The sequence below is a fragment of the Canis aureus genome, chromosome 13 (assembly GCF_053574225.1).
Source record: "Canis aureus isolate CA01 chromosome 13, VMU_Caureus_v.1.0, whole genome shotgun sequence".
Classification (NCBI taxonomy): Eukaryota; Metazoa; Chordata; class Mammalia; order Carnivora; family Canidae; genus Canis; species Canis aureus.
In genome coordinates this window covers 20,071,334-20,083,219 of record NC_135623.1, presented here as the reverse complement: position 1 = coordinate 20,083,219, position 11,886 = coordinate 20,071,334, and the positions used below count along the sequence as shown (strand labels likewise).

Genomic DNA, 11,886 nt, shown 5'->3' with positions numbered 1-11,886 from the left:
ACACACACACACACACACACACACACATTCTTGCTTGTCCCCTGGTACCTGCCATTCTCAGTGCCATTCACAAGGCTATATGGTGCCTTGGTGAGAAGCAGGAAAAGGCGCCCCCTCCCTTCAGGCAGACACAGGCCCAAACTAGCTTGCAGGCCTGATTTTTTTTTTTTTAAGATTTTGTTTATTTATTCATGAGAGACACAGAGAGAGACAGAGACAGAGACACAGGCAGAGGGAGAAGCAGGCTCCCTGTAGGGAGCCCGATGTGGGACTAGATCCCAGGACTCCAAGATCACACCCTGGGCCGAAGGCAGGCGCTAAACCGCTGAACCACCCAGGGATCCCTAGCAGGGCCTGATTTAGTGGAGACATGCCCTGCATAGCCCAGCTCAATGTCCCAAATTCCACCATCTTCCAACTTGCTCAGACAATACTGGAATTCATCCTTGATTTCTCTCTCTTTCTCTCTCTTTGCTCCTCCTCCTGTCTCTTTCTCTCATCAAGCTCCCTCTATTTTGCTTCTCCAGGGACTCAATAAGGAACATATCCTAGAAACTTTGTCATCCCTTATCCTCCAGAATAGCACACCAGGGTGGAAACCACTGGGCTCCCAGATCATTTCTGAAAGAAAGCGAAGTGTGTCATCAGGAGCAGGATGATGAAGGCCCCAAGAGCCTGCCCCCCCCCCCCCACCACCGGTAGGGCTTGCAACCTAAGGTAGTCACAGTCTTGGCCTCTGGGGCCACAGGGAGGGGGCCCTGGAGGCCAGCTGCCCTTGAAGCCTACGGTAAGGTAAGGTGCTGGCACAGCCTGGGGGAGGGGGGGTGTCCCTGGAGCTGGACCGAGGGAAAGCCTCTGGAACGGCACCTAAGAAGGAAAGAGCTTCTTTTTTTTTTTTTTTTTTTTTACTTTACAAGTCTATTTTATTTTTTTTAATAAATTAATTTTTTATTGGTGTTCAATTTGCCAACATACAGAATAACACCCAGTGCTCATCCCGTCAAGTGCCCCCCTCAGTGCCCACCACCCATTCACCCCCACCCCCCGCTCTCCTCCCCTTCCACCACCCCTAGTTCGTTTCCCAGAGTTAGGAGTCTTTCTGTTCTGTCTCCCTTTCTGATATTTCCCACACATTTCTTCTCCCTTCCCTTATATTTCCTTTCACTATTATTTATATTCCCCAAATGAATGAGAACATATAATGTTTGTCCTTCTCCGATTGACTTACTTCAGCTCAAGTTCAAAAGTTCTACTCATCTGCCCTTTCTATTGAGCGTGGCCACCAGATGGCAGCCGAGGCTCCAGGCCGGCTGACGAGGTTGGGTGGAGCACAGATGTTGGGGCTCATCACTGACCCTGCGGCCTTGGATCAGGGTCAGGGAGCAGGAAAGTGTGAGCACATGTGCATGCACAAGCACGCGTGTCTTTCTGCACCTCTGTGTGCTGAAGGGTACGGACAGACATACGCCTGGGCAAACCACAGGGGCTGAGCCCTTTCCTTTGGGTTTCCTCCTCACACCTACGGCTTCCCTTCCCGAGTCTAGCCCTGTCCTGGGTGCCGGTGATGCAGAGGGACGTGACCTCGTTCCTGCCCTTGGGGAGCTCCCAGGCCTGGCAATTAAATAGCCGCAGGGTGGTGCGGACAGAGGTGGCTGGGATAGCCCAGAGAAAGGCCCAGGGGGTGGGCACAGAGCTTCCCCGGCACCTGGAGGGCTTCCTGGAGGTGTCAGGTGCAAGAGCAGCCCAGGATCTGTTTCCTCCCAGCAGCCCCGCAGGGAAGACAAGCCGGTGGAGCAGCGGACGGGCTGGGCAGTCCACCAGCGGTGAGGCACAGATCTGGAATTCGAACCGGAGCCTGCATGATTCTCAAGCTCAAGCTCTTGGCCACTGTGTGCACTTCCAAGGGGACCTGGGAATGTGGAGAAGAGCCAAGCTGGGGGAGGCCAGGCCCCAGGCCAGACCTGGGGGAGGGGCAGATGCCTCCCGCCCTGGTCCCAGAGAAGCTTCTGATAGCTCCAACTGTCTGAGTCCCCTGTGAACTTGGCCCAAGGGGACAAGGCAAAGTGTATGGGACTGGGATCACCCCCGGAGGGCCACTCTGCACTCCCACCCTCACCTGTACCCTAAGCTGGGGGAGGAATCCCTGCCCAGCAGTAGTCTTGATCATCTGATTGCTCCTTGGAGCAGTATTTCTGCTCATGTTACTCTGAGCATGAAGAAAGTCATCTTGAAAATTATTCCAACCATCTGGCACTCTGCCCTCTAACAGGTGACACTGGAGATAGAATTCCCCAGCCTTTTGCCCTTTTTTTTTTTAAACCAGCTCCAGACTGGAAGTTCCTCTTTGAGTCTAACTGAAGTTAATAGTGCTGCAATCTACCTCCAACTCTGCAGTTCCTGGGTGGAGCCTTTAGTGGCTGAGTTTGGATGTAACTTATACTGTGACCCTGTGACATCCACACGTTTTAGGTACGGAAGGGAAAAGGAAGGTGCAAGTCCTGCTCCAGGAAGCAGGAAGAGCAAGGTCCGCCGGCAGTCAGAGGATCTCCGGGCCCTGCAGCCAGAGCCGGGCCACCTGAGCGTTCTGCCCAGAGAGCAGGTGGAGGGATCGGGGGAGATGATGCCACAGGAAGAAGAAGTGAGATGCCAATGAGGGAGGGCGAGGGACTGTCCCCAGCCAAGGGACTGGCACGGGGCCCCTTGGGCAGGCGGGGCGCGCAGGGGGACCCACTGGAAACAGAGAGGATGGAAGGGGAGAGGGGACGGTGGGCGCTAGGTCAGGTGGAAGGGGGAGAAGGAGGCTAGACGGTGGACGGTGGACGGTGGAGGAGGGAAAGCTCCATCAAGGCTGGGAGAGCAAAGGAGGAGCCGGACTGGGTGGGAGAAAAGGGCGGGGAGGGAGCAGGAGAGAGCAGGAAGTCCCGCGGGGCGCAGGGGCCGCGTGGGGGGCCCCCCAGCCTCCCTCCAGCGGCCGGTCCCTCCCCCTGCCTGTCAGTCAAGGAGACGAGAATCCCCTCCCCCCGGGGCTGGCCTCCCACCCGCCTCAGCCCAGAGGCCCCCTTCCCCAGGCCCCCGGTCGCCGCCCCTTGGGGCTGGCTGTGCAGCCCCGATAGATGGTGGGGGGCCCAGCTGGTGTGTTATCAGCCTCCTCCAGGAGCGAGCCTGAGCCACTCGGCGGCTGCCAGCCTGAGATTAGGCCCCGGAGGGTCATTAAGCACCGCCCTGGCCCGGGCCCAGCCTCCTTTCCCTCCCTCGGCTGGCCAGGCTGGCAGGTGGGAAGAGGCGATAAGGGCCGGGGGCTCTGGGGCCCGCAGCTCTGTGCCCCGTGCCCCCTGCCAGGGCAGGAACACGGGGTGGGGGCGGGTCAGTGCCAGCCCAGCACCTGCAGGGACCCCAGAGTTCCCACCATGCCGGTTGGTCCAGCCCGGGAGGGGCTGAGGAGACTCCCAGAGAGGCCAAGGCAGGGAGCGGGTGGTGCCCCAGGAACCAGGAGGACTGCAGCGGCGCCCCCAGGCCCTGGGACGCCTCACAGGTGAGACAGGCCAGGCTGCACTTGCTGCCCGGAGGCCAAGGGATGGTGGCTCTGCCTTCTACCCTGGAGGGCGTGTAGGGCCAGACCTGACCCCCCCCCCCCCACCCAGCCTCTCAGGGACAACTCAGGGCAGCACTGGGAGGGAATGGAGGTTCGTGCAGGGAGAATCAGATCCAAGCAGCCAGAAGGTTCAGACCAGGAGGCTAGAAAGGAAGAAGAGGGTGTTTGTGCCTTAGCAGAGGCCCTCTAGTAACTTCCATCCCTCCTCCAGTAAGGTAGAGGTTGGACTGGCTGGCCCCCTGGCTCTGCCCTTTGGTCTGGTCAAGGAGGACTTCCTAGAGGAAGAGGACTCTTGGCAGAGCCAAGGAAAGGGAATATGCAGTTTGAACTGGCAGTGGTGGGTGAGAAGGCATCTGCCCACGTGAACACAGCCACAGTTCACTGAGCTGAAGGTCAGAGAGGGGAGGCAACTTGTCCTGAGTCACTGCTCAGGGCCCTTCCCTCTGCCTGCAGGCTGCAGACTAGACCTCGGTGTGGTAAGAAAGGATAATTCGGATCTCAGGTGGAGTATTTGTCTGAAGGCTTCGAAAAGCAGAGCAATGGCTGTGGTGGGGAAGCAAGGGGGGCTGGGACTGGTTGGAACAGCGTGGACTGCCTCCTACCCTCTGGCCTGCTCCTCTGGATCTGGGAGTGCTCCTGGGTGGGTCTGTCTCAGGTTGTCACCCCAGACTCTGTTCCGTTAGAATGGCAGTCACAGGGAGGAGGGGCCTTCACGGTCAGCCAGCCAGCTGGGAGTACCTTCTCCCCGCCCCCATCCTGCTTCATTCCCCAGGGGACCCAGTGCCCTGACTCCACGTCCACCCAGGACTGGGAGCCGGTGGCGAGGATGATTCTACCCCAGGTTTGTGGTGAAACTGGCCAAACCCTCCCCAGAGGGGAAGGTTAGTTCAGAGAGGACTGTGACTCTCCCAAAGTCCCATAATAAGTCTGCAGGGAACAGGGACTCAGCTGGGCTTCCAAAGTCCTACCCAAGCTCTGTCTTGGAGCTTCTTATGCTCAAAGGCCAACCCATGCAGGCTGGAGCCGCCTGGACGGGGGATGAGTAAACAACCTGCAAAGCCAGGCAGCATAGAGACTTGGTAGGGGTGTCGGTGCTGCGCAAAGACAGGCCCAGAAGCATAGCTGTTAAGAGTAGGTCGGGGGGTTGGGGGGCACCCGCAGGAGGGTCTCTGCCTAGAACAAGGGGCAGAGTGGGTGAGCTCCCTGGCCCCGTGGTCCTCCCAGAGAGGGTTTCCTGCGTAATCCTCCAAAGCCACCATGACAGTGGCTTTGGAAGGTGATTGTCATGATTCAGAAAGCAAGGTTGGACCTGGTTATAAGCCTGAGGGGCTGTTTCCGAGCCCTGGGAACATCAGGCTTGGAAATACAAAACATCTTTATTTCACAGAAATAAGAGCCATTTCCACGGTTACAGGGAGTGGATGTGAGGCAGGGAGGAGGTGACGAGCTGACTGTCCTCTTCTGAAGGGTCTTCTGAATTGAATTGGGTGGGAGACCTGGCGGGAAACCCTAGGGCCACAGCTGAACCCCAGCCTGGACACAGCCCTGACTGGCTGGTGACAATTCAAGGGAAGGTGGGAGGTGTGGGGTTGGGAGAGTCAGCCTCTTATTGTAGATTCCCGTGTAGAGGAGAGGCTTGTGTGGTGAGCCGGGCATCGGTCACAGGCACCTGGGGTCAGGGCGGAGGGCCACAGGCAAGTGGGGGTCACATGGGGGTGCTGCGGACATTGCCCTCCTCTTCAGGGACATTCTCATAGGCATTCTCGTGTTCACTGGACCTGAGAGAAGATGACAGGGGTCATCACCCTTCCCAGGCCATCCCCTTCTCCCTGCCCCGTCTTGTACCTGTGTGGGCAGTTTCTTCCAGAATAAATATACTTGAGTGCCAGAGGGACTTCCCCTGCCCACATCTGGTCTCAGGTGCACCTGAGACTGGAGGCCTCCCGGCACCCTTCACTGAGCCCCATCTCTCTCCTATGCTGAGCTCCGCCCCCCCTGGGTCCCCACAGGGCCCCCACTGAACCACCCCCTCATGGAGCCCATCTCCTCACTGAGCTGCCTCCCCTCCTCACCCCTCTCCCTGCATTGAGTCTCCCAACTCCCTTCAGAGTCCCCTCCCCCAATGCACCCCTACCTGTGAGTCCCAGTCCGCTGGCTGCACCCCTGCCCCCATCCCCATGCTGGGCCCCCAGGAGCCCTGCATCCTCACAAAGCCCTCACAGGCCTCCCTGAGCTCCTCTCTTTGCTGAGCCCCAACCTCCATGAGTCCTCCTCCTTCCCTGCCCCCCCCCAGCCTTCTCCCCCCACCCCTCAGAACACCTGGTCCTTCTGGAGCACAGCGCGGTCAGCCCTGTACCGGCGCCTCACCTGAAGCTGGCCGCCGTCAAGGAGTACCTTCCATCTGTTCCTCCCAGGATCCCATCTGCCTTGTTTGCAACGGTCATGACCATGTTCACAGGCTCCCTGTGGGCGAGGTTCATCAGTGGGGCTCCCTGGGTCCCGACCCTCTTTGTCCTCCCCCTTGTCCAGTCGGGCCCTGTCCTAGGCACCTGTTGTCACAAGTCCAAGGGCAGAGGCTGGCCCCCTGCAGAAGCCCCTCTCTCCAGCGGGGCGCTGTTGGTGGCCTGACTCTGGCCCTGCCCCACGGGCCTTCACAGCCGTCTCCCCCGTCCAGGGTGGGGGCCTCAGGTCCCAGCTCGAGAGGTGCAATGGATTTACCCCAGCCTCACACCGACCACCGCCCAGCCTCCCATGCGGTCCCCCTTGTGGCCTCGGCTCATGACCCAGCGGGACTTAGCATCCCCCCACACTTCCTCAGGGGCCTCCTCCGGCACTGGGTGCACAGGGTCCGCATCCACTGAAGGCAGAGCTTGGGTCCATTGGAAAAGGAAGCATTTCCAACAAAAAGCTCCTGGCCTCTTATTCGAGTTTAGACCACGGGAGTGCGACCTCTGCCCCCACCTACTGGAAACTGCTCTTACAGGGACTCTCTACAGGGCGCCGCCTGTCCTCCCCTGGCCACCCCTCCTGCCCAGGGCGCCACAGACTTGCTGTGTCCCACGGTGCACTCAGCAGCTGCCTCCGGACCTTGGGCTCCGCACCTCGGTCCTTGGGGCTGTCAGAAGCCTGGGCTCATCCCGTCCTTCCTCCCTCCTGCCCGCCGCCATCCCCATCCACTGCCCCCTCCACAGCTGCCACATGTCCCCTCTCTGTCCCCTCACTGCCTCCAGAGTCCAGACTCTCCAGTCTCGTGTGCAGCCCCTACCCACGCGTGCACCCAGGGCAGCCAGAACCGTTGTGCTCAGGCCACCTCTCCTCCCAAGACCAGCATACAAGCTAGCGCTGGGGTCCTGTCGCAGGAAAGGTAAAGCCCAAAGTTCAGGGTATTGGTGTGTACAAGGCCCGCTAGGCCCAGGTCCTGCCCACCTGGCTGGCCCCCCGGGGACCTCTCTGGCCCTCGCTCCACCTGTGGCAGCTGGTGTTCCCTCACTGGGCTGCACCCAGGCCCCAGCCCCATTCGTGAGAGCTAGCGGCAGGTGCCACCTTGCTCCAGGGGTGGTGAGCACAGGGTGGGCTGGATTTTAGCCCACCCCTCTCTAATTCTGTGCCTGCCTTTGCCCAGGAACCCCTGGTACCCTCAGTGTCCTCTTCCCACAACTGCAATGCCTTCCCCTGCATGCTCTATCCTGAACCTGGCTCCTCTGCACTCCTCAGCCCTCAGAATAAACGTGCCATCAGAAGCCCTCTTGGACCACGGTCCCTGGGCCCCCAGACCAGGGCAGGCGCAGCACCACAGTGCACTCCCTCCTACCATGGAGCTGAAACTTGCGCTGTGATTGCTCCTGGCCTTCCGGTCTGGGAGCCTGGAGTGTGGGGCTGTGTGTGTCCCACTGACCCTCTGAACCCCAGCGTGTGGCACCTGACCCTGAAGAAAGATGCAGCCTTCTTCCCAGAGGTTTGCAAAGCCCCCATCACAGGCTGGGCCAGCGTCCTGACTACGGAGAGACACAGAGCCCTCAGGGAGAGAAGACCCCGGAGCTCACGGTGAATGAGAACCAGAGCTGTGGGGTCCGACGAGCCCGGCTGGCAGCCACTGAGCCTGAGCTCCCGGCCGGGAGACCTTCAGCTCAGTGTCACTCCACACAGGGACAGGCCTGGACTCTGGGCTTCCACGGCCCTTCTCAGCACTCCTAGAGCAGTAGCAGTGGTCCTGGGGTCTGGCCTGCCTGTGCCAGCAGCGCAGACCCTGCCCCCAGCCACCCCTTCCCGGGCAGCACTCACGGCTCTTCCTGGCACCAGAAGCGGTTGACAGCAAAGGCGATTGCCACGAGGACCAGGAACACAGCCACAGCGATTAGGCCTTGCATCCAGGGCTGCAGGTTGCCCAGGCCTGGAGAGAGGGGAGTGGGGATGCTGCAGGCGGCTCAGCTGCTGTGGGGGCTGCAAGTGCAGAACCCTGGAAGGAGGGGATGCTCCAAGGGCTAGAGCCTGTGTCTGAGGCCATCAGCTGGCTGCCAGGACCAGAGGAGACATCCTGGGGCAGCAGCGGTGGTGGCGAGGGGGACCCGCTTGACCCCCCCACTGAGCTGAGAAAGGGATGACACTTGGGAAAATGAATTCAAAAAAGGAATGAGGAGCCAAGGAGAGACAGCCCAGAGCCCCCACCTGCCCCACCACATGGGTCACCTGCAGGGCCCCCTACGGAGTGTCTGGGCCCCAGGGACCAAAGGGCAGCCCTCTGGACAGCTGGCCTGGGCCCTGCCAGCCCACGGTGTCTCCCGTTTGCCCTGGCTCCCAGAAGGCCGGAGCGGCCCGAGCTGATAGGACTGGGCTGGTATCTGGAAGATCCTGTTCTGTAATGAGGTTTCCCTGGTACGGGTAGGGCGTGGGAGTGTAGGACAGGCAAGGCTGCTTAGCTAGGGGTGCCCAGAGAGGGGTGGGACCAAACACCCTTGGAAGAGCAAGGCAGAGGGGCCAGGGCTCCTCCAGGCCGTGGGGCCAGGAAGAGAGCTTCAAACCTGAGCCCCTTTGGTCTCCTCCAGCTGGGGGCCTACCGGACTAGGCCAGACACCAGGTTGAGGCCCCATTCATCACCTCCTCTACCTCCTGACCCTTGACCTTTGACAGCACCTCTCACCCTCCAGGTTTCCCCAAATCTCTGCCCTCAGCCACTGGCAGGCCAGACAGGCTCTCCCCTCCCCCGGCATCCCTGTGCTCCAGGAGCCTGAGAGAACTGGGCCCTGCAGAGGATAGACACGCAGTAGCAGACAGGTCTCAGGAGGGGACTGAAGCCAACAGGAGGCTCCTAGAGGGTCTTGCCTCCAGGCCAGAACACATGCAGCCCTAGTGCCACCCTGTATTTAGGAGGGCCCAGGCTGGGCATCAAAGCCCTCATTCTGTCTCATTCTGTCTCAGTCTCACTCAAAAGTCCTTCCTTGAGTCTACCCTAAAGCTCTCCTGCTACAGAGAAGGCCCAGTCTGTTCTCTGAGTAAACTCTGAGTCTGGCAGATATAGGGAAGACGGGAAGGATCTGGGAATTCTCTGGCCTGGGGCCAAGTCACTGTGGTTACCCTGAGTTCCATACTGGCCAAAAAGCAGTGCTTTGGACTCATTGTTTCCCCCGAGAAACAATGGATCAGACCCATGTTTCCTCAGGTCAGTGGTTACTCCAGGATGGGGAGTAGGGCTAAGCCCTGGGAGGCCCCCGTCTGCCTCCTCCAGACCTTGCAGCCAGCTCCCTCCAGATACCAAGGAGCCCTAGTCCCTGCTGCTCCTTCCCTGTGGCTCTGAAGTGAGCAGAGAGCCTCAGGCGGGAACGAGGTGACCTGAGCCCTGTCCTAGAAGGATCGCAAGTCCCTCCGTTGTCACCTCAAATTTCCTTGTCGATGAAGTTCTTTCCGGCTCATCTCTTAAATTGGGCAAAATATCCTGCGGGCCATGCATCCGCTGCTGGGAACCCAGACCACCCCCTCAAGCAATCGGGACTGCCCTGAGCCAGCCAGACCCCGCCGGTGATTGACCCCAACACAGAGATCCCCCCGACCTTCACTGCCCACCTGCACAGACCCACCTATTTTTGCCCTACATTTTTTGCACCTAAACCTGGAAGTACATTTGGCACGCTGGAGACAGTCTTGGCCTCACCAAAATAAATCCCTTTCTTGTTTCACCACTGCTGTTTCTCTGTCTTTGGATTTCGTCAGTGGCAAGTGGCCAAACCCGGGGTGTTTGGGACCCCCGGAACCAGGCGTGCTTGCACCCCGGCTGCATCCCTTCTTGTTCTGCTGTGTGATCCACGCAGGTTACTCAACCCCTCTGATCTCCAGTTTCCAAGAGGGCTCCTGAGCCTGGGAGGCAGAGGTGAAGCAGACATGCGTGTAAGCTGAGGGTCTCTGCAAAGGAGGGGGACTCCAGGAGCATCTCCGCCAGGCCCCTTCGGGCCCCATCTGGACCCACGTGCAGGGCCCCACACTTTGGCTGCAGATGCGGCAACACTGCTCAGGGCAGACAGCAGAGCTCAGGGTGTGGTGCTTCACGGGCACGAAGCCTTCCCACACCCTAGCCTGGCAGCTGTCCCGGGAGGCAGGCAGGGCAGCTTTATTGTCCCCACTTTACTCACTTTATGGATGAGGAAACTGAGTCTCAGAGGGGGGCAGTGATTTTCTCCAGGCCGCACACGGCAGGACAGCGGCAGAGCTGGACAGAGAGCTCGGGCTCGGGAGGGGGCCACACCGGGGCGCTGTCCCCCACCCAAGCCCAGGGAGCTGAGACAGTGAGGACTTAGGCCAGAGCCCTGACAGTGCTCCCCAGGGGGCCCAGCCTGCCCTGGGAGGGGGGCTCGGGTCCCGCTCCCCCATTCCTTATACCCAGGACCCCGTGTCCTCAGGACCCCGCCGTCTCTCGGGCAATTCCTGCATCAAGAGGCTGGGCCTCAACTCCTGTAGGTCTCCAGTCCGAGACCCCACACTTCCCCCACTGCCCGCGTTCCTCACTGGGAGAAAGTGAGTCACAGACAGAAGCCTTGCTCAGGAGTCTCTGCCTTCGGAGGTTCCTCCAGAGAGCCCAGGCTCTGCTTCTTCCCCTCCCCATTGCAGGTGCCCGGGTGATGAGGGAGGCCAGACAACCACCCCATCCACCCTGGGTTCCAGGGACCCAGCCCAGCCCTCCTCACTACAGCCACCCGTCCTGTATTACCTTGTTGACAGCTGGCAGGTGGCACTGCCGTGAACAGACCCAGAATGAGCAGGGTGAGGGCCGACATGGCTGCAGGAAGCTTCTGGGCCTTCTCTGGCAGCTGGTATCTGGGCTCCTGGAGCTGCTGTGGGGTCTGCCCGGAGGGCCAGAGATCAGCTTGGGCTCAGTCTGGCCCTGGAGGAGAGAAGCTAGTAAGGAAAAAGGCACAGGAGGAAGGAAGGGAGGTGGAGAGAAACTGCCCTCCCTCCCATGGTAATGAGCTTCCAGGCCTGGCCTCCCAGGTCGGTGCCCGGCCCACTGGAGCTGGCACTCGAGGTCATCTTTCAGAGGCTGGCTAAGAAAGCAGGTCCGAGGAGGAGGGAGATGTGAGGAGAGTTGGTGCCTCACCGCCAAGCCCCAGGCCTCTCCAGTTTGGTCAGCTCCCCCTTCTTCTCACAGCGGGGTGGGCTGGGGCTGGGGCTGGTTGTGGGGAGAGGAGTGACAGTGCCGCTCCTGTGGGCGGGGCGTCTTGGAAGGCTGACAGTGGGATTAAGAAATCTGTTGTCTGAGCAGGAGCTTGGGGAAAACCCCAGAGGCTAGGAAAGGTCAAAGCTGACCGCCCACGGCCGGGCCTACTCCCTGTTCTTCTCCTCACCTGTCCCTACTCAGCCAGGCCAGACCATGGGGCTCCAGTCCTGGGACACAGCTCTGGCTTCTGTCCCTCCATCCCTGGCCTGGCTCAGTAGCTCTATCATCCACCCTCTCTCATGGGGCTCCGGACAGAGGGCCTGAGAGCCCCAGTCCCCAGCCTTCCCCACCCAGCCCAGCTGCCCTGGTCCTGTTCAGCTTTCCTCTCGGCCCCCAAGGGGTTCCTGGAAGCTGGGTGGAACCTCCCTGGGACAAGACCCAGGTTTGGTCAGAGGCCTCTATATATCCCTCTGACCCACCTCCACCCATCACAGGGAGACAAGTGGGTGAACACAGCCCTGCTGTGCCGGCAGAAGAAAGATCCCCAGGTGGAAGGATCCCATCTGGGGCCCCAAGCCCCAGGATCACATGGAGTCCATCTGGCCCTCCAGCTCAGGAGTGAAGAATGACCCAAGTACCTGTTGAGGCCCGG

At 60.2% G+C, this 11,886-nt stretch overlaps 1 protein-coding gene and 1 long non-coding RNA gene across 3 annotated transcripts; one reads left to right on the top strand and one right to left on the bottom strand.

Annotated features, from left to right (window-relative positions):
• Window positions 1-2,776: 2,776 nt before the first annotated feature.
• LOC144282009 (uncharacterized) lies at window positions 2,777-9,762 on the top strand. The gene is made up of 3 exons (XR_013350386.1): window positions 2,777-3,532; window positions 6,823-6,956; window positions 7,215-9,762. It is a non-coding gene; the product is annotated as an uncharacterized LOC144282009 (long non-coding RNA).
• Window positions 4,950-11,325, bottom strand: PDZK1IP1 (PDZK1 interacting protein 1). 2 transcript variants are annotated; one of them, XM_077845059.1, is made up of 5 exons: window positions 11,175-11,325; window positions 10,788-10,961; window positions 7,874-7,982; window positions 5,960-6,055; window positions 4,950-5,370 (listed from the first exon to the last, which is right to left on the bottom strand). In XM_077845059.1, the coding sequence occupies exons 2-5, from the start codon at window positions 10,852-10,854 to the stop codon at window positions 5,298-5,300; spliced, it is 345 nt and encodes a 114-aa protein (XP_077701185.1). In that variant the 5' UTR covers window positions 10,855-10,961; window positions 11,175-11,325; the 3' UTR covers window positions 4,950-5,297. The 2 variants fall into 2 exon arrangements, with proteins under 2 accessions (XP_077701185.1, XP_077701184.1); XM_077845058.1 differs by lacking the exon at window positions 11,175-11,325 and having other exon boundaries at window positions 10,788-11,080.
• Between the last annotated feature and the right edge of the window lie 561 nt (window positions 11,326-11,886).